Below are 27,038 nucleotides of genomic sequence, written 5' to 3'. Positions count from 1 at the left end.
CGTACGTGTTTTACGTCACCGCGTTTGAGAACGACGAGATTTTGTCTTGACAGTGTGTACGCAAAGAAAGCTTGTGAAGTTTCTCGACAAGCCTAACGAGGAACTCGTCGAGGAAAATGATGTTTCATTTACGACAAGTTCCTCGGTCGTGTGTACGAGGCCTCAGGCAGAAAACCCCCCACCAAAGTTGTGTTCAGTAGGAAAGCTTTTAAAAAGTTAACATTCTGGCAAAACCTGCATGCAAAAAAACTTTTGTGCTGCAGCTCCCCCCAGACCCCCCCCTCTTTTACTTACCTGAACCCGATCGTTCCAGTGATGGGAGTGAGCCCAGCAGCTATAGCCATTGTCTCGGGTCCTCGTTGGATAGATTGATAGCAGCAGGAGCCATTGGCTCTCGCTGCTGTCAATGGACGCAGCAGCAGGACTCGGGAGCGCGACCGCACGAGTTCCCCCTTGGAAAGCGGCTCTATGTGGGGGCACCTGAGACGAGGAGGAGCCAGGAGCGCCACGGGGGGACCCCAGAAGAGGAAGATCAGGGCAGCTCTGTGCAAAACCCTTGCACAGAGGAGGTAAGTATAACATGTTTGTTATTTTTATTTTATTTTTAAACAAAAAAAACAATGCTTTACAATCACTTTAAATGCTTATGAAAGCATTCAACAGTCACACTTCATGGCTTATAAATAAACTTTAATAATACTTTTACTTATACCTTGGATTTACATTTTGGATCACCGTCAGGGTCTGTTAGAGTTCCTCCATAGTACTTAGGGATCTGGTCTGCAGCTATATATTTCTGAAGTACTTCTTCCCAGTTATCTAGAGAATACAAACATAGTCGGTAAATTACACAAATAGTGTTTCTAGACAGTCAAAACAGAATCCCACACATGGAAACCCAACAGGCAATGATTATTTTGCTGCAATGGAAGACAAATAACTATCTCACTGTGCTCAGACATTTAGCTGAAAGTACAGCCTTTGTGAAAAAAAATATGTAGGTTGCCCTTACTAACCCTGACCTTCCTTTTTTTAAAAGCTAGTTTCCTGGCTTTCATGCCAAGGCTAATGGTTCAATTCTTTTTGAGTCACTGTCCTGGAACAAGTATAGAAATAAGTAATATGGAACATCTCTAAGGCCCCATACACACGATAGAATCCATCCGCTGAAAAATCCCAGCGAATGGGTTTCAGCGGATAGATCCTATGGTGTGTACACTCCAGCGGATCTGTTTCCGCGGATATTTCTCCCCTGGGATGGATTCCAGCAGATCGAATATTCGCTGACATGCTAAACAAATCTATCTGCTGGAATCCATCCCAACGGATGGATCCGCTCGTCTGTACAGACTCACCGGATCCATCCGTCCGAAGGGATCCCCCGCATGCGTCGTAATGATTCGACGCATGCGTGGAATTCCTTATATGACAGCGTCGCGCACGTCATCGCCAGAGGATTTTGGCGCGGATTTCAATGCGATGGTGAGTACACTCCATCGCAGAGAAATCCGCTGAAATCCTCGAGAGGATTTATCCGCGGAAACGTTCCGCTGTGTGTGTATGGGGCCTAAGGCCTCTTTCACATCAGCACCGATCGGGTCCCCCCGTCCATTTTTCAAGTGAACCCGATTGGACCCTCATTAATCTCTATGGGGTGGCGGGTGACAGTGGACAGGTGTCCACTGACACCCGCTGGCATCCGATCTGATCCGTTAAAAAACAGACGGGTGGTGATACGTTCGCCATCCGTCTGGCGAATCGGATGACATTCAGATAAAAACAGACATGCAGAATGTTTTCATCCGACTGCCCCATAGAGGAGGGCGGACACGGAACTGTCATCCACCTGCTCAGCGGGGCTGAGCGGACAGATCCCCCGCTCAGCAGATGGATCGGCTTGGACAGAAAGGGGCCTAAGGCGTCGTACACATGTCCGAGAATCTCGTCAGAAAAAACCCATTGTGTTCCCTGACGAGATTCTTGGCAAAAAAACTCTTGCCCCTGGAGTGTACTGACTTTCATTTCAAAAGAACCGCGGTTCTCTTAAAAGGAAAGAATGCGGTGACGTCATTGTGTATAACGAGCATGCGCTCGTCACATTCGATGCCGTCGCCGCCATCCTGCTTCACCTTACCTAAGCCGTGGAAGCTACCGCGCATGCGTCAAAGTAATTTCGAGCATGCTCGGGTTTCCACGGCGACAGGTAAGTATACACACTCTCGGGTTTCTCGTCTGGAAACAGGCAAACGAGAATCTCGACGAGAAAAAAGAGAGCAGGTTCTCTTTTTTTCTCGTCGAGATTCTTGCCTGATTTCCAGACGAGAAACCTGAATGCCTCGTACACACGAACGGGAATCTCGGCAAGAAGCAGTTTTCTTGCTGTTTTTTGCCGAGAAACCCGGTCGTGTGTACGAGGCCTAACACTCATAAAAGCATGCATGTTCATCAAATACTATTTTTGCCAACATAGCATAGTACAACAGCACCACAAAGCGGCCACATGGGTCACTAAAGCTAGTGGTTATGAGCTTAATAATGGTTACCTTTGCAAACAAAAAAAAAAAGGATCCATACCTCCTACTACAATGATCTTTCTTCTTGTGTCCTCACTCAGGAAATGTTTGATAAGGTTATATGCCACTGGGAAGAGTTTAGGAGCTGCAGCACAAAAAGACAAAAAAATGGTAAAATGATCAGTCTTAATAAACAAGAAATCAAAAGACATTTTTAAAACATGCACAGGCTAAAAATGTTTGGTTTGGAAACTGATTTTTTTTTTACTGGAGTACAGTATTTTTCTGAGGTGCTGTATATTTTTAAAGTCTATTGCCAGCATTTTGTTTTGTTTAAAGTGGAGAAGAGTTATCATTTCTTTCAGGTGACACTACCGAGGAGACAAGTAAACCTTCTAACAAGACATTTCCTTCACTCCCAGTTAGCCCAAGTTCACACCTATGCGTTTTCCGTTTTGCAGAAACACACTACAGTTCATTTAACCACTTAAGACCCGGACCAAAATGCAGGAAAAGGACCAGGCCCTTTTTTGCGATTCGGCACTGCGTCGCTTTAACTGACAATTGCGCGGGTCGTGCAACGTGGCTCCCAAACAAAATTGCCGTCCTTTTTTCCCCACAAATAGAGCTTTATTTTGGTGGTATTTGATCACCTCTGCGGTTTTTATTTTTTGCGCCATAAACAAAAATAGAGCGACAAGTTTGAAAGAAATGCAATATTTTTAAGTTTTTGCTATAATAAATATCCCCCCAAAAATATATAAAAAATAGTTTTTTTTCCTCAGTTTAGGCAGATACGTATTCTTCTACCTATTTTTGGTAAATAAGCGTTTATCAATTGGTTTGCACAAAATTTATAGCGGTTACAAAATAGGGGATAGTTTTATTGCATTTTTATTAATATTTTTTTTTTTACTACTAATGGTGGCGATCAGCGATTTTTTTCGTGACTGCGACATTATGGCGGACACTTCAGACAATTTTGACACATTTTTGGGACCATTGTCATTTTCACAGCAAAAAATGCTATAAAAATACATTGTTTACTGTGAAAATGACAATTGCAGTTTGGAAGTTATCCACTAGGGGGCGCTGAAGGGGTTAAGTGTGACCTCATATGTGTTTCTAACTGTAGGGGGGCGGGGCGGGACGTGTGACATCATTGATGGCCTTTGCCTATATCAGGGAACCGACGATCAATGACAGCGCACCAACGAAGAACAGGGAAGGTGTGTTTACACACACCTCTCTCCATTCTTCAGCTCTGGGGACCAATCGCAGGACTCCGGCGGCGATCGGGTCCGCGGGTCCCGCGGCCACGGAGCTTCGGACTGGGTCGCGGGCGCGCCCCACGGCTGGGCATTTAACAATCACGTACAGGTACGTGATTGTGCCCAGCCGTACCATTCTGCCGACGTATATCGTTGTTAGGCGGTCCTTAATTGGTTAACATGGTTTCCTATGATACATGTTCATATCTATCCAAGTGTTGCATTTTTGATGGGTTTTGTGTTTTTTTGTTTATGTCAAAAGAGGGCGGGGCCACTAGGTGATGTCACCTACCTATTTAAGAACTGTCAGATGGAGGAGCAGACAGCCAGCGGTTAGCCATCGACAAAAGCGTAGCTTTTTTAATTTAAATTTTTTTTTGGGTCCGGCAGTGCAGCTGGCATTGTGACTGACGATGGATCTACAGTGCCTTGAAAAAAAATATTTATACCCCTTGAAATTTTCCACATTTTGTCATGTTACAACCAAAAACTTAAATGTATTTTCTGTCAACAGCGGCACATAATTGTGAAGTGCAAATTATAAACCGTTTTAATTTTTTTTACAAATAAAGATGTGAAAAGTGTGGTGTGCATTTGTATTATACTTTGTAGAACCACCTTTCGTAGCAATTACAGCTGCAAGTCTTTTTGGGGATATCAGCTTTGCACATCTATAGAGTGACATTTTTGCCCATTCTTCTTTGCAAAATAGCTCAAGCTCTGTCAGATTGGATGGAGAGCGTCTGTGAACAGCAATTTTCAAGTCTTGCCACAGAATCTCAATTGGATTTAGGTCTGGACTTTGACTGGACCATTCTAATACATGAATATGCTTTGATCTAAACCATTCCATTGTAGCTCTGGCTGTATGTTTAACCACTTAACCACCGCACGCCGTAGAATAACGGCGGCAGGGTGGTTCCTTAACTCTGGGAGGACGTCATATGACGTCCTCCCAGAATCGCGCTCCCGCGCGCACCCTGGGGCGCACACACGGGAGTGTCCCTGACCGCCGGGTCCTCACGGATCACGGTAAATCGCCGCTGATAGCGGTGGTTTACCACGTGATCGCTCAATCCAATGACAGAGCGATCACTTGTAAACAAACCGGCGTCATGTGATGACGCCGGTTCCTCCCTCCCCTCTCTGTACCGAACGGTAAAGTGTGAGAGGAGAGGGGAGAGAGCGGAGGCAGCAGCAGTGCTGTGGGCTGGATCTGTGACAAATGCAGTCACAGATCCAGCCAACCATCCATCCCTGCCCAATACATACAATACTCTGCCCCATACTGTGCAATCCCTTCAATACCCTGCAATGCCCCGCAATACTCTGCAATGCCCCGCAATACTCTGCAATGCCCCGCAATACTCTGCAATACCCTGCAATGCCCCGCAATACTCTGCAATGCGAGCGTGTGCAATTTTGAAGGGTGACATGTTGGGTATCTATTTACTCTGCGTAACTTCATCTTTCACATTATGCAAAAGAATGAAGAAAAAATACTAATTTGCTAAATTTTATAACAGAAACAAAGAAAAATTATTTTTTTCTACTGAATTTTCAGTCAACGGTGATTAAATACCACCAGAAGAAAGCTCTATTTGTGTGAAAAAAAGGACGAAAATTTCATTTGGGTACAATGTTGTATGACTGAGTAATTGTCATTCAAATTGTGAGAGCACCGAAAGCTGAAAATTGGTCTGGTTATTAAGGGGGTTTAAGTACCCAGTGGTCAAGTGGTTAAGGTTGTTGTCCTGCTGGAAGGTGAACCTTCGCCCCAGTCTCAAGTCTTTTGCAGACTCTAATGCCATGTGCACACGATCGGTTTATCCGATAAAAACAGTCCGATGGACTTTTTTCATCGAACAAACCGATCGTGTGTGGGCCCCATCGGTCTTTTTTCCATCGGTGTAAAAAAATAGAACATGTTTTAAATTTTTCCTATGGATAAAAAACTATAGTAAATTCCGATCGTCTGTGTGGAAATCCATCGGAGAAAATTCCAATCATGTTCAGAATCAAGTCGACGCATGCTCGGAAGCATTAAACTTAATTTTTTTCGGCTCGTCGTAGTGTTTTACGTCACCGCGTTTTGGCACGGTCTGAATTTAGTCTGATAGTGTGTATGCAAGATTGATGAAAGTCAGCTTTATCGGATATCCGACGAAAAAATCCATCGGATTTTATTCCATCAGAAATCCGATCGTGTGTACAACGCATTACAGGTTTTCTTCTAAGATTGCCCTGTATGTGGATCCATCCATCTTCCCATCAACACTGACCATCTTCCCTGTCCCTGCTGAAGAAAATCATCCCCACAACATGATGCTGCCACCACTATGTGGAGTGTTCAGGGTGATGTGCAGTGTTAGTTTTCTGCCACAAATAGCGTTTCTGAAAAACTATGTAATAAAGACTGAGGGAGAAGCTTTTTTCAATCAGAGAAGGTTTGGGCTTGCATAGATTACATATAAAACAAGCAGATAATTAATATTTTTTAAGGATCATGTAATACCACCATAAAGCATATTATTCTCATACTTTTATTATAATAGTTATGTATAGCTTACCTTTAACTACAAAAAGTCTCTTCAGTGCCTCTGGGTAATTATCTTCAAACATTTTCAAGACCTGGAGAATAACATAGAATTGCAATAACTGTTCTTGATATTTGCATAAAGTGTTTTATAAGGAGGCACTTAGATAGACACCTTGCTGTAAAAATTCACTTTCAGAGCTCATGCACACAGGCATAAAGGGGGTTATTTACGAAAGTCAAATCCACTTTGCACTACAAGTGCACTGCAGGTGCACTAAAAAGTGCACTTGGAAGTGCAGCCACTGTAGACCTGAGGGGGACATGCATGGAAAATAAAAAACAGCATTTTTGCTTGTACATGATTGGATGATAAAATCAGCAGAGCTTCCCCTAATTTCAGATCTTCCCCTCAGATCTACAGCGATCTAAAGCGACTGCACTTACAGTGCACTTGTAGTGCAGAGTGGATTTCCCTTTAGTAAATCAACCCCAAAGTTTTTAATGCAGAATCTTGATGGGAGCAGAAAAAGGTCATTCATAGTTTATACATTGTACACATGTAACATTTGTGCTAACATTTACGTGCATACAGTATACTTGGACTCTATTGGCCACCACTGCTGCTCAAAGCCAGCATACAAATATTCACAATGTGTCGCCAGAGGCCCCACCGCCGCTGATCACACAATACTAATGTTTGCATTTTCCTGAGTCATTTATGACCTTAGACAACTCAGAATGACTGAAGGCTGAGGTGCTGCCATTGCATAGGAATCATCCAAGGGAAAATATAAATATCAATAATGTATAATCAGCGGCAGCAGCACTGGTGGTTTCACATTGTTAATATTTATTTACATGTACAAGGAAGAAAAATGTTTGGACTGCGATTTGGATGACCTGCATTTACAAATGCACGTCAAATGCAGGAAAACAACACCCATCCAAAAATATACAGTAGATGTAACCAATGAATGGCATTTTCTTATGATCACTTGCTCAACACAAAGGATTTTTAATCTTTAAGTGCCTATACATGAAAGTGTTGTCATGTCTACATTGCCACATGTACAGTATGTATAAAAATCTGTACATGTGCAATAATATTAAAATAGGATGATTTATAAATTCCAGAGTGCCAAGACTCATTATAAGCAGTTGTCACTAGGGATGAGCTTTATGTTCGACTCGAACATTGGCTGCTCGCCCGTTCGCCGAACAGCGAACAATTTAGGGTGTTTGCGGCAAATTCAAAAAAACACCGAACACCCTTTAAAAGTATATGGGAGAAATAAAAAGTGCTAATTTTAAAGGTTAATATGCAAGTTATTGTCATAAAAAGTGTTTGGAGACCTGGGTCCTGCCCCAGGGGACACGTATCAACGCAAATATTTTTTTTAAAAACTGCAGTTTTTTCGGGAGCAGTGATTTTAATAATCCTTAAAGTGAAACAAAAGTGAAATATTCCTTTAAATTTCGTACCTGGGGGGGGTGTTTATAGTATGCCTGTAAAGTAGCGCATGTTTCCCGTGTTTATAACAGTCTCTCTCTTCACAAAATAAAATTTCTAAAGGAAAAAAAAGTCATTTAAAACTACTTGTGGCTATAATGAATTGTCGTATTCTGGCAATACGGATAAAAGTAATTGAAAAAAACAAACGGTATGGGTCTGCCCCCCCCCCCAGTCCATTACCATGCCCTTTGGGTCTGGTATGAATATTAAGGGGTCCCCCCCAAATTCCATATCAGGCCCTTCAGGTCTAGTATGGATATTAAGGAGAACGTCACGGTAAAACCACATTGCGCTAGAGGAGGCGGGGTCACCCGTACACGTCACTGGGTAACCTGGCCTTTCTCCTTGCGCCACGCACGTGACGGGTGGACCCGCCCTCAGCTATGAAAGAGCTGTCAAGGCTGGAGAGCGTCATTCAGCCAGGCACCTCCTATGGAGGCGTTATCGTTCGTAGCGGCGGGGCTTTTTTTTTTTCTCCGTATCATTCAAGACTGGATTACATCGTTGGAATCTTTTTTTTTTCTCTTTTTAATAAAGAACTTGTCCCAAGCGGTCGCCTGTGGTTTTTAACATTTTGACACTTTTTTGTGAAATGGTAGGGGTACAATGTACCCTGTTACCAATTCACATGGGGGGGCCGGGATCTGGAGGTCCCCTTTGCTAAAGGGGGCTTCCAGATTCTGATAAGCCCCCCATCCGCAGGCCCCCACAACCACCGGGCAAGGGTTGTGGGGATAAGGCCCCATGTTGAGGGCATGTGGCCTGGTACGGTTCAGGAGGGGGGCGCTCTCTCGTCTTTTCCTGCGGCCTGTCAGGTTGCGTGCTCGGATAAGGGTCTGGTATAGATTTTTGGGGGGTACCCCACGCCATTTTTTTTTAATTGTCGCAGGTTCCCCTTAATATTCATACCAGACCTGAAGGGCCCGATATGGAATTTGGGGGGGAACCCCACGCATTTTTTTTTTTTCAATTTTGGTTCAGGCCGTTTTTTTTCAATGACTTTTATCTGTATTGCCAGGACCCGACAATTCATTATAGCCGTGAGTAGTTTTAAATTACTTTTTTTCCTTTAGAAATGTCATTGTGTGCTGTAAACACGGAAACATGCGCTACTTTACAGGCATACTATAGACACCCCCCTTTTATTGTTTCACTTTAAGCATTATTAAAATCACTGCTCCTGTAAAAACTGCAGTTTTTAAAGTTTTTTTTTTGCATTGATACATGTCCCCTGGTGCAGGACCCAGGTCTCCAAACACTTTTTATGACAATAACTCGCATATTAGCCTTTAAAATTAGCACTTTTGATTTCTCATGTTCGTGTCCCATAGACTTTAACGGTGTTCGCGTGTTCAAACAAATTCTTTGCCTGTTCGCATGTTCTGCTGCAAACCGGGGGGGGGGGGGGTTCGGCTCATCCCTAGTTGTCACAAGAGAATTTCTCATAGTGCCATAACAGTTAAATAGCAAAAAGGGCAATAAAAACCTTGTCAGTTAAATTGCAGAAATCATTTCAGTATCACTTGTGTATGTCATGTTTTTTTCTATACCAATTTTATTGTTAGTCGTTTAATCCAAAAAATTACGAAAACTGACAAATTGATCATAAACATGGGCACACGGGCATATAGATATGGTACAGGCTGAATGTTAACTTCACATCAGGTATAGTAGCGCCTTCTCAAATATATATTCCTAATCGAATATCCATGTATGCTATGCTTACCTCTCCATACAAATCCACCCCTGGTTTCCATAGATGCTTAAGTCCCAAACCTTCCACATCATAGATCATCACAACTTCTTCAACTCTTTTCCCCAGCTACAAAAGACAAAAACATAAACACATTTTTACCTGGGTGTTGTGCTATTTGTGATACTGTGCTGATAAATCAAATATGTCACATGTATAAAAATAGTAATGATTTTGGGTGAAGTATATTAACAGGTCTTTTCATATGAATGTAAAATCTAAAGTAAATGCACATGTTACACACTAAGGGGTAGATTCACGTAGATTTCGGCCGGCGTAGCGTATCTCAGATACACTACGCCCCCGTAAGTTTGAGCAGCAGGTCCTGTATTCACAAAGAACTTGCGCTGTAACTTACGGCGGCGCAGTGTAACTGGGCCGGCGTAAGCCCGCCTAATTCAAAATAGGCTGGTTGGGGGCGTGTTCTATGTAAAATACTAGTGACCCCACGTATTTGACGTTTTTAACGAACGGCGCATGCGCCGTCCGTGGACGTATCCCAGTGCGCATGCTCCAAATGACGTTGGCAAATCGTCATGCTTTCGCCGTGAACGTAAATTACGGCCAGCCCCATTCACGGACGAGTTACGCAAACGACGTAAAATTTTACGCGGTTCCGACGTCCATACTTAACATTGGCTGCGCCATGTTTTTGGTGGTTTATCTTTACGCCTGAAAACCCCTTACGTAAACGGCGTATATTTACTGCGACGGCCGGGCGTACGTTCGTGAATAGGCGCATCTAGCTGATTTACATATTCTAGGCGTAAATCAGCGTACACGCCCCTAGCGGCCAGCGTAAATATGCAGTTAAGATACGACGGCGTAGGAGACTTACGCCGGTCGTATCTTAGCAATATTTAAGCGTATCTCAGTTTGAGAATACGCTTAAATATACGACGGCGGGGATTCTGATTTACGACGGCGACTTATCTACTGATACGCCCGTCGTAAGTCTCTATGAATCTACCCCTAACTATACAATCTCCTTCAGATTTACCAACAACTATATAAAGCAGAGGTCTACCCTCAGCATCTGGCACATTTTTGGGAATGCCATATGACTGGTCCATGCTACACTATGTGGCTCCTTTCATCAGTCCCGTGTCCAGTAGTAACATGGAGATCAGTGGATAGAACCAGAGAGCAGATGGTGGCAAATCAACTTTGCACTATAAGTGCAAACTACAAGTGCAAAGTGAAGTCGCTGTACATTCGAGGGGGACATGCAAGGAAGATGCAAGGAAGATAAAAAACAGCATTTTAGCTTGCATATGGATAATAAAATCAGCAGAGCCTTCCCCTCATTTCAGATCTACTGCTCAGATTTACAGCGACTGCACTTCCAAGTGCACTTTCAGTGCAATTTCAAGGGCACTTTGCACTTGTAGTTTTCACTTGTAGTGCAAAGTGGATTTGCCTTTCGTAAATAACCCCCATTGTCTTAAAAGTCACTTTATACACATATACTGTATATATTTTTAAATAAAGGTTATATACTTTATTTTAGGATTTAAATTCATATTACCGTATTTATCGGCGTATACCGTGCACTTTTTTCCCCCTTAAAATCAGGGGGAAATCGTGGGTGCGCGATATACGCCGATACTGCTGTTCCCGGGCGCCGCCGAAATAGACCGAGCCGAGTGTACTCTGCACACGGCTAGGCTCGGCCACGCTAGGCTCCGCCCGCAGGCACGGGAGAGGAACCGAGACAAGCCAAGAGGAGCCGAGCGCCGCAGCGTAGAGCCGAGTGTACTGCGCACTCGGCTAGGCTCGGCCACGCTCGGCTCCGCCTGCAGCCACGCGAGAGGAGCCGAACACACAGGAAATCCATCTCCTCTCGGCGCCAAATCCAAAAACAAACACCGCTGCAACCCCGGGCAAGGTGCGGATGGACTGGACGGACCCTGCAAGGAAGCCACAGACGGACACCTCCAAAGCCGCAGGACACCCACAAGGCTGGACAGACCCCACGCAAGGAAGCCTCAGACGGACACCCACAAGGCTGGACGGACCCCGCGCAAGGCCGCAGATGGACGCCAGACAAGGCCGCTGATGGACGCAGGGCAAAAATGTAATTTTTTCCCCTAAAAATACCTTCCAAAGTTTGGGGTGCGCGGTATACCCCGATAAATACGGTATATACTCTTTATTAGCGCGACTAGTCCCGTTTGTCATTTTGTTTACATGATTATAGTGTATGTTTGTGTCGCTGCTTCTTTTCACAGGAATATTTTTTCATACCTTTTTATATTATTAGCGCGGTATACACACACTTTGATTAAATTTAAACATACTATAACAGATCTCTGTGTCTGGAGGCTTTCATAGCCATAGTAGCATAGTAGCTGTTTTTGTGGATTTTGCAGACCAGGTGCATCAATCTTAGATGACTAGTTTCATACGGAATGTGATTGCTGAGAAAATATTTGTGTTAAGTGTAAAATTAAGAACAATTTTTAAACTTAAAGGAGTTGTAAAGGCAGAAGTTTTTTTTATTTATCTTAATGCATTCTATGCATTAAGATAAAAAGCCTTCTGCATGCAGCAGCCTCTTCGGCCCCCCTAACACTTACCTGAGGTCCCTCTCTGTCCAGCTCTGTCCACAAGTGTCTTAGTTGTCCAAGATTCTTCTTCCGATTGGCTGAGACACAGCAGTGGCACCATTGGCTGTCACTCAAATTAATCAAAGTCAGTTAGCCAATAATGGGAGAGAGGGGGTGGGGCCAGGTCGTGGCTCTGTGTCCTGATTGGACTCATAGCAAGCTGCTTGCTGTTGGGGCATTGAACAGGAAGGAGGGGCCAGAAGAGCCAAAGTGGAGGCTCTGGGCTGCTCTGTGCAAAACTTACAGGAGTTGTAAATCCAAAAAAAAATGTATGCTGAAATGACTGTTTACAGGGTATAAAGACATACTAGTTAACTGATTCCTTTTAAAAACGATTAAAAATAGATAAAAATCAATCATATAATGTACCTGTAGTTTCTAGTTTCGTTTTTGCTGTTGTTTCCTGCCTCTCTGCTGTACAGAGCATACAGAGCCACAGAGCAGTGATGGTTTGGAAAACAAAACTGATCCAAAGGGGAGGTGCTGTGGGGTTTTAGACACACAGTAATCACACCTCATTGATTAGTGACCACAGAGAGAAAGCTCCCAGCACTGTGGTTATCAGGAAACAGACAACCAGGAAGTGTGGAGATCAGAGAAGAATTACAGCAACTTGAGAGCAAAAACGAACAATGAGGACATGAAAACAACACTGCATTAACCACTTGCCGCCCGCCAATGACAGATTGACGGCGGCAAAGTGGTTGTAGGATCCTGACTGGATGTCATATGACGTCCTCAGGATTCTGAGCCGCTGCGCACCCCCGGGGGCGCGCATCGCGGCGATCGTTGTTGCAGGGTGTCAGTCTGACACCCCGCAACACCGATCTCGGTAAAGAGTCTCTCACGGAGACTCTTTACCACGTGATCAGCCGTGTCCAACTGTGGACACGGCTGATCACGATGTAAACAGGAAGAGCCGTTGATGGCTCTTCCTCACTCGCGTCTGACAGACGCGAGTAGAGGAGAGCCGATCGGCGGCTCTCCTGACAGGGGGGACTAACGCTGATTGTTTATCAGCGCAGCCCCCCCTCGGATCGCCACACTGGACCACCAGGGAAGCCGACCCTGGACCAGGGAAGGGCAAAAAAAAAGCATTAAAAAAAATAAAAAGTTGCCAATCAGTGCCCACAAATGGGCACTGATTGGCACACATGGGTAAATCAGTGCCGCCCCACAGTGTCCATCAGTGCCACCCCACAGTGTCCGTCAGTGCCACCCCACAGTGTCCATCAGTGCCACCCCACAGTGCCCATCCATGCCCAGTGCCCACCTATCAGTGCCCATCTGTGCCACCCATAAGTATCCATCAGTGCTGCCCATGAGTGCCCATCTGTGCCGCCTATGAGTGCCCAGTGCCGCCCATGAGTGCCCAGTGCCGCCCATGAGTGCCCATCAGTGCCGCCCATGAGTGCCCATCAGTGCCGCCCATGAGTGCCTATCAGTGCCGCCTATGTGTGTCCATCAGTGCCGCCTATGTGTGCCCATCAGTGCCGCATACCAGCGCCGCCAATCAGTGCCACCTCATCTGTGCCCGTCAGTACTACCTCATCGATGTCCATCAGTGCCATCTCATCGGGGGCCCATCAGTGCCGCCATATCAGTGCCCGTAATTGAAAGAGAAAACTTACTTATTTACAAAAAAATTAACAGAAAAAAATAAAAACGTATTTTTTTTTCAAAATTTTCAGTCTTTTTTTAGTTGTTGCGCAAAAAAATTGCAAAGGTAATCAAATACCACCAAAAGAAAGCTCTATTTGTGGGGAAAAAAGGACACCAATTTTGTTTGGGTACAGTGTAGCATGACCGCGCAATTGCCATTCAAAGTGCGACAGTGCTGAAAGCTGAAAATTGGCTTGGGCGGGAAGGTGCGTAAGTGCCCTGTATGGAAGTGGTTAAAGTAAAGGAAGCTATTAAGATAAAAAAAAAAATTCCTTTACAAACCCTTTAACTACATAGAGTAGGTTAGTATAACATGTTTGTTATTTTTACAGGAAAAAAAACAAGACTTTACAATCACTTTAAGCTTGTCATGCTCTAGGAATTTTCACCTTCTCAGTCTGACGACGGCATTCCAGACTCATACGTTCACAATCTCTCATTTTTGTCTTAATGAGGTCCTGTTTGGAAGCAGAAAACAGCAGCCCTTTGGGATCCAGAGGCCCGATGACATCATACCAAATAGGACAGCCTTCCTGATCGTAACCACACAACCCTCCCGATAAATACTTCTGGACTACCTGGAGAAATGAGAGTTCAAAAAAGTAAAAAAATGTATAAAAAGGATTCATAAAATAATTTCATCATTTACAAGAGATGGACAGTATTTTAAAACTACCACTCCCTGGTCTAATAAATTTTGCATGACTAAAAAAATTAACCACTTTTCTACCTTGGTAATTGTTTCACTTTTTTCCACACACACATGTTAAAAGCGGTTTTGTTGCTAGAAAATAACTTTAAACCCCCAAACAATTATATATTTTCTGAAAGCAGAGGCCCTGTAAAATAAAACAGTTTTTGACAATTCCTTTATGAAAAATAAAACAAAACAAAGTCCCCCAGTGTAGATCGATCACGAATCCTGCCACCACCACCGACCCGAAAAAAAAAAAAAAAAAGGTCAGCGCTGTGGTAGTTTATTGAGCCTTCCTGTCAGCGAATCAGGACGTACAGGCAAGCAGATACACCGACAGTGTGCAGGAGACATGGCATCATAATCTGCTGTTTCGCTGGTGCAATGCTTTACAGGCCTCAAATCTAAAAAATAATTAATGCACATTTTTTTTACCTGCAAAAATAAAAAAAAATTTGGGTCGGCGGTGGCAGCGGGCGTTGTGATTGACAATGGATTTACACGAAGGGACATTGTGTTTTCATTTTTACTAAAGGAATGAGTAGGTGTACATTCACATGGGGGGGGGATCTCGATAAGACCCACACAACCACCAGCCAGGATTGTGAGGAAGAGGCGCCTATTTCCCCATCAACATGGGGGCAAGGTGTTTGGGGGCATTTTGATGGCATGTGGTGTGGTATGGTTCAGGAGGGAGGGGCCCGCTTTCTGGCCTGCCAGGCTGCATGCTCAGATAAGGGTCTGAAATGGATTTTGGGGAGACACCTTTTGCCATTTTTTAAAGCATTTCAGTGTGTTTTTTTACAGTCATCAGTTGTTAAGGACACGGCGAGTGGCTTCCTGGCCTGCTCATTAAAAAACAGCTAATTGTAAAGATGCCGGGGGCCGTTGGCTCCAAAAATATTCATCTGAACCACATATAAAATCACAGCTAAACTGCTGCTTAGGAAATTCGCTGGAAAATGGAGGAGAAATTTGCACCAGATATGTGTGAACCTAGCCTAAAGAGTATATGTGGGAGCTGAGATCTTGAAGTTTTTCCCATTAAAGAAAAACCCTGGACATGGTAGTCCAGGAATCTCATAATGGGAATTCCCCAAAAGCAAAGCTGGACAAGTACATGTCCAGTACTTTAGTAAATACCCATGGGGCAGTGGACAGTCGAAAGGGAAGAGCGAGAAACTTTTAGCGTTGTGTACCCACAGCAAAACACAGACATTTTTGATGCATCATAAAGACAGGAGCATGTAGGTATTTCTCCTTGAGGTTCACAAATGCCAGGCAGTCATTTGGGTGAAGGGAAACAATGACTGATCTTTAGATCTAGTATGGGAGGAATACCCCACTTTGGGAACCGTGAACGAGTTTGAATAGAAACTATGACTATAACCTCTTGACAGAGGAATTGCATGGAAGATGGCAAGTTGGACAACATGAATAGGAATGGAGATTGATATTCTACTCTGAGAGAAGTGAGGAGGACTTTGTATGTTTTAAACATTTGGGGGTCAAAGAGTGGCAGAACTGTGTCCAGGGCTTGGTCTTAGTCTTACCTCACAGGCTTTGAAAATAGCTTTATATAGCCTCTAAACCAAACTAAGGCCTAACTTTCTTGTGCTGGAGCAAAAGGGAACCGATGATGTCTTTGATAAACTTATCTAGGGACACATCAAAGAGACATTTTGCATTAAAGGGCAAGTGCAGGAAGTGTTTTTTGCATCGGTGCTGCAGACCAACATCTAAAATAAGAGTGCACTCAAATCAGGGAATATTATAATGGTCAATGGTATCCCCTAGCCTTTCCACACTGTACAGTAGGGCCAAAGGCATGATCTCCAATTGCTGAAGGACAAAGTGTTGGTTGGGATAGATTCAACATCCTTAGACATATTTTTGGACCAGACATCCAAGGTCTGGCAGATGGACATGGCTGTATTGGCAGGATGTAAAGGCAAGGCCTGCAATGGTGAATAAGGCTTTGAAACAGTCTTCTATACATTTATCTACAAGATCCTAGAACACAGGAATGTTCTCCACAGGGACAGTCAGAGTCTTGTTAAGACAGAAAATGTCCGGATCCACTACAAGGAATATTGCTGGCCTGAGCGTTTTTGGAGGAATAAACACCTTATCAGGATTAGGTCACTCTCTATACAACGCAGGTTGCAGAAGCAAGTGCACAAGGAAATGTGTAGCAGGCTGAGGACTATTAAGGGAACCCAGGCTGGTATTTTTAGAGACAGCTGATGCAGGTTGCCTCAGGTATAAACATGTGAGTACTAGTCCACAAAAATCGAAATATTATGCAGAAGCTTAGGAATTACTGGATGTCAGCATATTGAGCCATTTTATGTACCAGCTCATCCAAAAGGGATGGGCTACCATTCTCTTCATCTCTTGCTGACTGCACATAAGCAACTGAACCTACAGGGAGCACACTTGTATTCCTTACTGGACAAAACTGAGGAAAGAGCAATGCCGGAAGGAATTAAAGAAGATTCTGAGGAAGATGTAAGTTGTCAGTGGATTCTAAACTGGCAAGATCTACAGGACCGCTACCCTTGCACTGATGATTTACCATACCACTGATTGCAAAGTAAGGCCCCTTTCTCACTAGTCGATGATGAGGTCCACCTGCAGTTTTTCAGGTGGACCCGATCAGACCCTCTATTCACCTCAATGGAGTGGTGGGTGTAAACGGACATCTAATCTGATCTGATATGTTAAAAACAGACAGATGGGGATTGTTCCCCTTCCATCTAGTGGATCGGATCAGATGGCAGTTGGGTGTAAACGGATAAGTGGTTCGTTTACATCCAACCACTTGTAGAAGAGAGCGGGTTATGTCCGTGTTGGCTCTGGCCAGGGAGGGTGACACGGGAATAATAGCTGCATTAGATGCCAAAAAGGCGTTTTGACTCTTTCGAATGGCTTTTCCTCTGGAAGGTGCTGGAATGTTACGGATTTTGGCCCAGGTTTATTTCCTGGATACAACTCCTCTATAGGGATCCGACTGCTAGAGTCCGGGGGAATGGCCTGTTGTCCGCTCCCTTTGGTCTACCCAGGGGCACCAGCCAGGGCTGACCTCTCTCCCCGGGGCTCTTCGTCCCTGGCGATAGAACATCTGGCAATCTTGATACGTCAGGACCAAAGGGTGAGGGGCTTACAAATCGGGGTACTTAAGGGGAAAGTATCACTCTATGCAGACAGTACCCTGCTTTATCTGGCTGATGTAGGAGTCTCCCTAAACTCTGCACTGGAGATTATAGACCAATTTGGGGGATACTTTGGGATCCGCATCAACTGGTATAAGTCGGTCCTCTTCTCCCTCCACCCCTTGGGTTCTGGGACGGTCACAGGCACCCTGCTTCAGTGGGTGGAGGAGTTTAGATTCTTGGCCTGCAGGCTTATATAACAGATAACATTTCCCCCCTTCTGGCTCAACTTGGTAGGAAGTGTCAGCTGTGTCAGCTGTGGAAAACCCTTCCCCTGTCTCCAGTAGGTAGGGTGAATTTACTAAAGATGGTATTCCCCAATTTTTTATACTTCTTCAGGAACACCTCGACCCCTATCCCTAAATCCTTTTTTCATAAAATGTTTCAGCTTTTGTTTAGGCGGGGAAAACCCAGAGACTGGCGAGGCAGATGCTCCAGCTCCCCCTTTCTCAGGGGGGTTTGGCGATGCCCCACTTCCAGCTCTACTACTGGGCTGCAGTGCTAGTGACGGTCTGGTGGTGGTTTAGTCAGCCCAAAAGGAACCCTGCAGTAACTCTTGAAATGCCCATTTTAGGATCCTATGCAGCTCTAAACATGTCCTACAGAGGGCCCAGGGCCCACCCCCGAGCGACAACCCGATGCGCACTACAGTACACATGTGGCAACAGGCAAGGGCAGTTTATAAGACCGATTCCACAATTTCCCCCCATACACCCCTCTGGGGCAACCCTACACTCCCATACTTCTATAAGTTACCGGACCCCCAACTATGGGCATCCGAAGGGCTCGACACTGAGGGCTAAATATGGCATTCCCGCCTAAATGACATTTAGGTACTATCAACTTCGACACGCGATGCAGGCCCAGTTCCCCAGCCCTCTTACCCTCCAAACCTCTCTCCTCCCTCTACTTTTACCTTTCACTAGCCCACATGACATCCCTGACAAAAGTATATAACAAATGGAAGGCTGAAATCCCAGAATTGACTGAGGAAGAGTGGGAGGACTGGTTGAAGGACTATATTAATAAGATTTCTGCAAAGGATCGCTTTATCCAACTTAAATTTCTACACCGAGCATACTACACCCCCGCGAGACTGACCAGTATATACCCTCACGTGAGCGCCCTCTGCTCTAGATGCATTAACTCCCCGGGCACATTCTTCCACATGGTATGGATGGACATGTCCGCTGATCTGTCCCTTCTGGGAGGGTGTAATTGAGGCCCTGGGGTCATTTGGAGACTGGTGTCTCAGGTTGGATCCAGCCATGGCATTACTTGGCAATGTGGAGAATGTTGAGGCCTCTGGACATTTGAAACGATTTATTTTTTATGCTCTACACTACGCTAGAAGAGAGATTCTCCTCAAGTGGAAGCAACCCACCCCACCTATGCATCACATGTGATTAACTACAATTAACTCTGTTCTACCATTGTATAAGCTGACCTATGAGAGCAGAAACTGTCCTAAATTTTTTTATAAAGTCTGGTCGCAATGGATTGATGCAAATTTGCTCGGAACCCTAGGGCTCATTCTGAAGTCCTAGGTGTCACCATATGAACATATTCACCTGCACACCATGGATCGTAGATTAGGTCCAAAAATGTATTGCAAAAAAAGCATCACAAAAAGTGCAACATTTCGAGGCCATGCAGGACCTCTTCGTCAGGCAAAGAGGTCCTGCGTGGCCTCGAAACGTTGCACTTTTTGTGATGCTTTTTTGCAATACGTTTTTTGGAGGTAATCTACGATCTATGGTGTGCTGGCGAATATGTTCATGTGGTTGATTGTTCCAGTGCCCAGCTGGTGATCGCTTCAGCACCCACCTCTTATCTATGAGCCGTCTCTCCAGGAACGTGTGCGATTAGAATATTGACTAGACTAGGTGTCACCATTGCGCCTTACATTCGAATTTTGTGCTGTTAGTTTTGACGGCCTCATAACAAGCTCCAGAGCATCAAAGGTTCTGTTTTTTTTCTCTCTAATAAGAAAGAAAACGTCTTATCTAAAATGCCAAAGTTCAAAGTATAAATAAAGATACAGTGCCTTTAAATACTTTCCTATTTCCATGACACTGTAAGACTATAGATATTGCCTCTTACAGACCTATACACACACACACAATAGCAATATCTGTTTACCTAGTGACCCATATATTTTCCATCTGTAGTTCCCTACAACAAACTCACTCTAAAGGGACGTTCCACTTTATGACCTTCTCTCCCCCCTTCTCCATGGACGTCCTCCCAGAATCACGCTCCTGCGCGCCCCCTGGGGCGCGCACACGGGAGTGTCCGTGACCACCGGGTCCAGCGGACCCGGCGCATCACGGATCGCGGTGAATTGCAGCTGATAGCGGCCGTTTACCACGTGATTTCTCCGTCCAATGACGGAGCGATCACATGTAAACAAACCAGCGTCATTTGATGACGCCGGTTCCTCCCTCCCCTCTCTGTACCGATCGGTACAGTGTGAGAGGGAGAGAGCGGGTGTCAGCAGTGCTGTGGGCTGGATCTGTGACAATTGCAGTCACAGATCCAGCCATCCATGCTAAGCCATCCATGCAATACCCCCTGCAATACTCTTCCTTCCCTGCAATACTCTGCAATACCCCCTGCAATACCCTGTGCAATACTCTTCCTTCCCTGCAATACCCCCTGTAATACCCTGAGCAATACTCTTCCTTCCCTGCAATACTCTGCAATACTCTGCAATACCCCTGCAAATACTCTGCAATACCCCTGCCAGTACTCTGCAATACCCGGCCAATACTCTGCAATACCCCGGCCAATACTCTGCAATACCCAGAAAATACTCTGTAATACCCCGGCCAATACTCTGCAATACCCAGAAAATACTCTGCAATACCCAGAAAATACTCTGCAATACCCGGAAAATACTCTGCAATACCCAGAAAATACTCTGCAATACCCAGAAAATACTCTGGAAAAAAAATGCGTTTTAATCACTTCCCGCCCGAAGTCCTTGAATTTGTGCAGGGATATCTGAATGATGCCTGCAGCTACAGGCATCATTCAGATGTCATCTTTTTCAGCCGGCGATTCTCTACACCAAGGATCCTCAAACTACGGCCCTCCAGCTGTTGTAGAACTACACATCCCATGAGGCATTGTAACACACTGACATTCTCAGACATGACTAGGCATGATGGGAATTGTAGTTCCTGAACAACTGGAGGGCCGTAGTTTGAAGACCCATGCTCTACACCATAAGAATGATCATGGCGGCTGTTCCGCCTCTTGATCATTCTTACGGGAGGCGAAACGGGACGTCCCCCCCTCCCGTCGCCCTCCGGTGCTTCTTCCGACTCACCGCTACGATCGAAGCCAGGATCGTTTTTTTTTTTTTTTTTTATTTCAGGCTTCCCAACCTAGAGGTGAGATGTGATGTCTTATTGACCCCATATCTCACTGAAAAGAGGACCTGTCATGCTATATTACTATTACAATGGATGTTTACATTCCTTGTAATAGGAATAAAAGTGATCAAAACATTTATTTTTGGGGAAAACGTGTCAAACTAAAATAAAGTAAAATGAACAATTAAAAAAAAAATACATTTTAAAGCGCCCCTGTTCCCGTATACAGAAGCGAACGCACACGTAAGACCCGCCCACATATGAAAACGGTGTTCAAACCACACATGTGAGGTATCAATGCGAACGTTAGAGCGAGAGCAATAATTTTGGCCCTAGACCTCTTCTCCAACTAAAAAGATGTAACCAGTAAAAAATATTTAAAGCGTCACCTATGGGGATTTTTAAGTAGCGAAGTTTGGCGCCATTCCACAAGTGTGTGCAATTTTGAAGGGTGACATGTTGGGTATCTATTTACTCAGCGTAACTTCATCTTTCATATTATGCAAAAACATTGAACTAACGTCAATGTTTTCTTTTTTTTTTTAAAGCACAAAAGTTTTATTTAAAAAAAAAGCGCGTTTGAAAAATTGCTGTGCAAATACCGTGCGCAATAAAAAGTTGCAACTGCCATTGTATTCTCTAGGGTCTTTGCTAAAAAAAATATATATAATGTTTTGGGGTTCTATGTAATTTTCTAGCAAATAAATGATGATTTTTACATGTAGGAGAGCAATGTCAGAATTGGTCTGTGTGCTCCAGAACGCCTGATGGTGCTCCCTGCATGTTGGGTCTCTGTATGTGGCCACGCTATGTAAAAGTCTCACACATGTGGTATCGCCATACTCGGGAGGAATAGCAGAATGTGTTTTGGGGTATCATTTGAGGTATGCATATGCTGTGTGTGAGAAATAACCTGCTAATATGACAATATTGTGAAAAAAATAATAAAAATAAAAAAAATCTTGATTTTGCAAAGAAAAAAAAGACAACTTCAAAAAACGCACCATGCCATTTTCTAAATACCTTGGAATGTCTTCTTTCCAAAAAGGGGTCATTTTGGGGGGTATTTGTACTTTTCTGGCATGTTAGGGTCTCAAGAAATTAGATAGGCTGTCAGTACATCAGGTGTGATCAATTTTCAGATATTGGCACCATAGCTGGTGGACGCTATAACTTTCACAAAGACCAAATAATATCCACTAATTTGTACTTATTTTTACCAAAGATATGTAGCAGTATAAATTTTGGCCAAAATTTATGAAGAAAAATGACAAATTTGCTAAATTTTATAACAGAAACGAAGAAAAATTCATTTTTTTACAGAATTTTCAGTCTTTTTTATTTTATAGTGCAAAAAATAAAAAACCCAACGTGATTAAATACCACCAAAAGAAAGCTCCATTTGTGGGGAAAAAAAGGACAAAAATGTAATTTGGGTACAGTGTTGCATGCTGAGTAATTGTCATTCAAAATGTGAGAGCACCAAAAGCTGAAAATTGGTCTGGTTATTAAGGGGGTTTAAGTGCCCATTAGTCAAGTGGTTAAAGGAAAATTAAATAAAACATTTCTTGCACATGATTGGATAGTGGAAGTCATCAGAGCTTCTGCTCATTTAATAAAAACTGGAGCAATTGCAGTTGCAAATTTCACAGTCTAATTGCCTTTCGTAAATCAACATCGTGCATTAACATATATTGTTATCTGCCTGTTCGCAATGTACGCTGAGCTGTGCAGCCCAGTGTACAATTTTGGCATCTTATGAGATGAATGAACTCCTGTGCAGGCGTGGGAGTGACGTCTTCCCAGCCCGGGAAAACCGAAATGGTCAGAGTAAGGAGCCCAGAAGAAGACCAGCCGAATATGTCAGCAGCTGGTGAGGGTGCTCGTGGATATCAAATCTCTGGAGTGGAGGCAAGTATAGTTCCACTTTAACGTTACATAATGTAGAAGGGAAAGCTAGTTAAAAAGATAAACAGAAATTTTTAACTATGCTTCCTATGCATACGGCTACAAAGACTTACTACTTTCACTAACTTATCTCAAGTAATCTCAGCCGGTAGGGAGTGATGTCATCTCAGCCCAGAAAATCTAAATGGCCAGGTTAACCCACAACACATATATAAACTTATACATTGGCATTCAAAAAGTTTGTGGAAAATCATTTTATTAAAAAAGCAAGCATTTTAATATGTCTATAACAGAGTAAGTTACGTGTTGTAACATATATGAACAGGTCGTTTTTACCGGTGTCATATTAAAACGTATGTGTAAAGTCAACCCTCTGTGGCGCAACATGAAGTCTGTCAAAACTGAGGCAAGAACTAACATGAATTTATGGTGAAATTTGGTTGGAACAATGTAGACATCATTACCATTTTGAAAACGTTTATGAAACTGGTTCACTGAAAAATATCGGCAATTTACAAATGGATAACCTGTTTCAAAGAAGAAAGAGACAGCGTTGAAGATGATGAACGAATGGGCAGACTATCAACATCGGTTTGTGAGGAAAAAAAAATCAATGCTGTTAATTGTGGGTGACCGACGATTAACGTCAGAAAAAATTTAGCTAACACCCAGAAGACAAAGCTCCATTGAAGCAATAGCTATCTAAAGCTGGTCATAGATTGTGTGATTTCCTTCTCTATTGCTTGATTCCCTATGAAAACCCTATTGGAATCCCTACTGCGGAGATATTGTGATCTCCCAATGGGGGAAGCGGTCCCTGCCGAAAGAACACACAGTGATTACTGCTAGTGGCTATAGCCACTGGCAATAATTGCATGAAAAATCTGACGGGCTGGTTGTACCCAAGTTGATCAATCGATCAGCTTGGGTACAATCAGCCTGCCCATACATGGTTCGAATCTCGGCACGTTCCTGCTGAACTAGATAAGATTCGAACCATCTATGGAAAGATTAAAGTGGAACTTTAGTCAGAAAATTAAGTCTTGCTAGATCACTATAGGCTGGCCCCTTTTGGAGGTATAGCAATGTAAAACATAAAAAAATAAGTGTATATGCTGTTCAAAATCTAATACACTGTATCACTCTGCTTTGCACATGCTCAGTTGTTCTCCATTTTTAAGAATTTTTAGGCACCGACGAGTTTGTAGAGGCCAATCTGCTGACAGTCTTAAAGCAGAATTAAACCCTCTTAGGCCTCGTACACACGACCGAGTTTCTCGGCAAAAACCAGCAAGAAACTTGCTGGGAGATATTTTTTTGCCAAGGAAACCGGTCGTGTGTACATTTTCGTCAAGGGAACTGTCGAGAACCTCGACGAGACAAAAAGAGAGCATGTTCTCTATTTCCTTGACGGGAATGGAGAAAATTGGCTTGTCGAGTTCCTTGACAGCCTGACAAGGAACTCGACGAGGAAAACGATGTGTTTTGCCCGTCGAGTTTCTCAGTCGTGTGTATGAGGCCATATCCTTTAGGCCCCATTCACACCTCCGCGACAAAATGCCCGACGCCGGACGCTCGTGCCGCTGGAGGGGAGAATTCCCATTGCTGTCTATGAGATGGTTCACATCTCATAGACGCCGTACGCCTGCCGCCAGAAAAAAAGTCCCGGACCCTTTTTTTCAGGTGGCATTGGCGTTCGGCCATACAAAGCAATGGGAAGGCTTTGTTAAAAAAATTTTTTATCAAGTTACACACTCGCGGCAAAATACGCCGCGTACGCGGCGTATCTTGTCACGGAGGTGTGAATGCAGCCTTACAGCCAAGAAAGCTGCTTCTGCTTGATCTGCAGCTGCCATGGTGCCGCAAATGTGATTAGTTATGACACCAGCCATCTGATGGTTTGAGTTTGGTTGAGAACACAATGTGAGACAGTTAGCAATACCGGCATTCCAAAAATGTAACTGTTTTTTTTTTAAACTGTTAAATCAATGGGTTTAGTTCCACTTTATGCAAAAAATATGTGAAAGTGTCTGCGCTATGAAATACAGAAATGGGGAAGGGGAAAGGGAGGGGTGAGTGGGCAAAGATCCGTGGACCTGTGGGGTGGTGGGGTGTACAGACACAAATGGAAGTGACCTACAACCGAAAATTAGATGAGTGCAGTCTAGCCTAGACTGTATAGCAGTGAACACACAGAAAATCTTCCAGTGTAAATGGTTAATATACTACAACTCAAAAAATCTTGAATTGGAGATGAAAGTAAAAAAATAAATAAAAATAAACAGAAATGAAATCCTACAAAAAGTACAAAACTGAGTGCAGTCCAAAATTCCAAACAGGTTCAAGGTGGAGGTAAGTGAATAAATGGTTAAATGTGAAAGGTACCAAACTCAGGTGAGTGAAGGTATGTAGCCAGGTGAAATCCACACACCGTGCACCCCTCACCAATAGTGAATCTTGACAGCTTACCTCCCTACTGACATTCAGAGCCAAATGGATAATCACTATACCAGCTTCCTATTTGGTGGGTGTCTTCTTGTCAGATCTCAGTAGTTGATCATACATGTAAAGATAATGGTAAAAGTATTGTAGCCTTATCCTCTTTTTAGACAAGGAGGGAAATACTGCGCAAGAGAGTGGTCAGATGTCCACTTACACAACTTACAGAGTGTGTAGGGAGCGTGTGCCTATCTCCACGAGCACCGAGCTCGTATCCTTGTCTTCTTCCTGCTACCAATTTCTCCCCTTAACATCCATAGAGCCGTCCGCTCGTAGCGAGGTATGAGAGGTAGGGGTGGAAGAAGAGAAGGGGGCACATCGCATAAAACCGTACAGCAAAATAAAATTTAATGGGTCATAAAAACAATCGGTAAAAGACTCACATGGGGCAGTCTAATGGCGGTCACGTAGCCACGAGCACCGCGCTCGTCCACCGTCCGTCAGGTACTGCTCCTGGTAAATGCTCTGTTGTCCCGACGCGTGTTCGTCACATCACGTGACTTCATCACTTTATGATTTACTACTGGGGCTCTGGGCTTCAGCAAAGTGGCAGCCTCCAGCAAGAAGAAATAGGAACAATGCTGGAGGCAATTTACAGCACACACTCATTTAAAGCGGGGGTTCACCCTATAAACAAGAAAAAAATATATTTTTTTCTTCTAGCATAAAATCAGGCATTGTAGCGCGAGCTACAGTATGCCTGTCTCAAATTTTTAATCCCCATACTCACTGTGTAATCGTACATAGACGATTCCGACTGCCCACGGGGAATGGGCGTTCCAATCCAGACGGAAGGTGATTGACGGCCGGCTCTGGCGCGTCACGCTTCTCCGGAAATAGCCGAAATAGGCTTGGCTCTTCACGGCGCCTGCGCATAGCCTGTGCGCAGGCGCCGTGAAGAGCCGAGACCTACTCCGGCTGTCTTCGGGGAGCGTGACGTGCCAGAGCCGGCCGTCAATCATCCTCCCTCTCCATAGGCACGCCCATTCCCCGCGGGAGTCGGAATCTATAATGTACCAGTACACTGTGAGTACGGGGATAAAAAATTCGAGACAGGCATACTGTAGCTCGCGCTACAATGCCTGATTTTATGGTACAATGTTGACACTGAGGGTGAACTACCGCTTTAAGTAGAGTAATTATAAATGTAGAATCTATGTTTCTTAAAGTTCTGCTGTAAGGGAGGAAAGGGTCCATTCAAAGCAAAAGCAAGCTGGTCAGGAGGAAAGATTATAGCGACTGCTTTACGGATCGCTGAGGGATTTCTGTTGATTTTTGGAAGGGAAAAAAGACAGTAATATCTGCTTATTGTACCATGTGAATTTTCATTAAAGAGTCATCTACCACCACAATAATGCCCCTGCCAATTAATCTCTTCAATCATTAGACATCGACCTTATAGTCCTCATTTAGCATCTTCTGACTTATTATATCTTAACTTGAAAAAAAATTTTGAATGGTAAACATTTTGATACCAACAAT

General features: G+C 43.9%; 1 protein-coding gene across 1 annotated transcript in view; it reads right to left on the bottom strand.

Annotated features, from left to right (window-relative positions):
* Window positions 1-27,038, bottom strand: part of SEC14L2 (SEC14 like lipid binding 2) — an 85,375-nt gene that overhangs the window by 21,575 nt on the left and 36,762 nt on the right. The window contains exons 5-9 of the mRNA XM_040352039.1: window positions 14,250-14,438; window positions 9,563-9,658; window positions 6,355-6,415; window positions 2,575-2,658; window positions 713-819 (exon numbers count right to left, since the gene is read on the bottom strand). Of these exons, the coding sequence (XP_040207973.1) occupies window positions 713-819; window positions 2,575-2,658; window positions 6,355-6,415; window positions 9,563-9,658; window positions 14,250-14,438 (537 nt within the window). The remainder of the gene's footprint in view (window positions 1-712; window positions 820-2,574; window positions 2,659-6,354; window positions 6,416-9,562; window positions 9,659-14,249; window positions 14,439-27,038) is intronic.

Source organism: Rana temporaria, chromosome 1, assembly GCF_905171775.1.
Source record: "Rana temporaria chromosome 1, aRanTem1.1, whole genome shotgun sequence".
Classification (NCBI taxonomy): Eukaryota; Metazoa; Chordata; class Amphibia; order Anura; family Ranidae; genus Rana; species Rana temporaria.
Note: the sequence above shows the minus strand (reverse complement) of the source record. Positions and strands in the feature narration are given on the sequence as shown.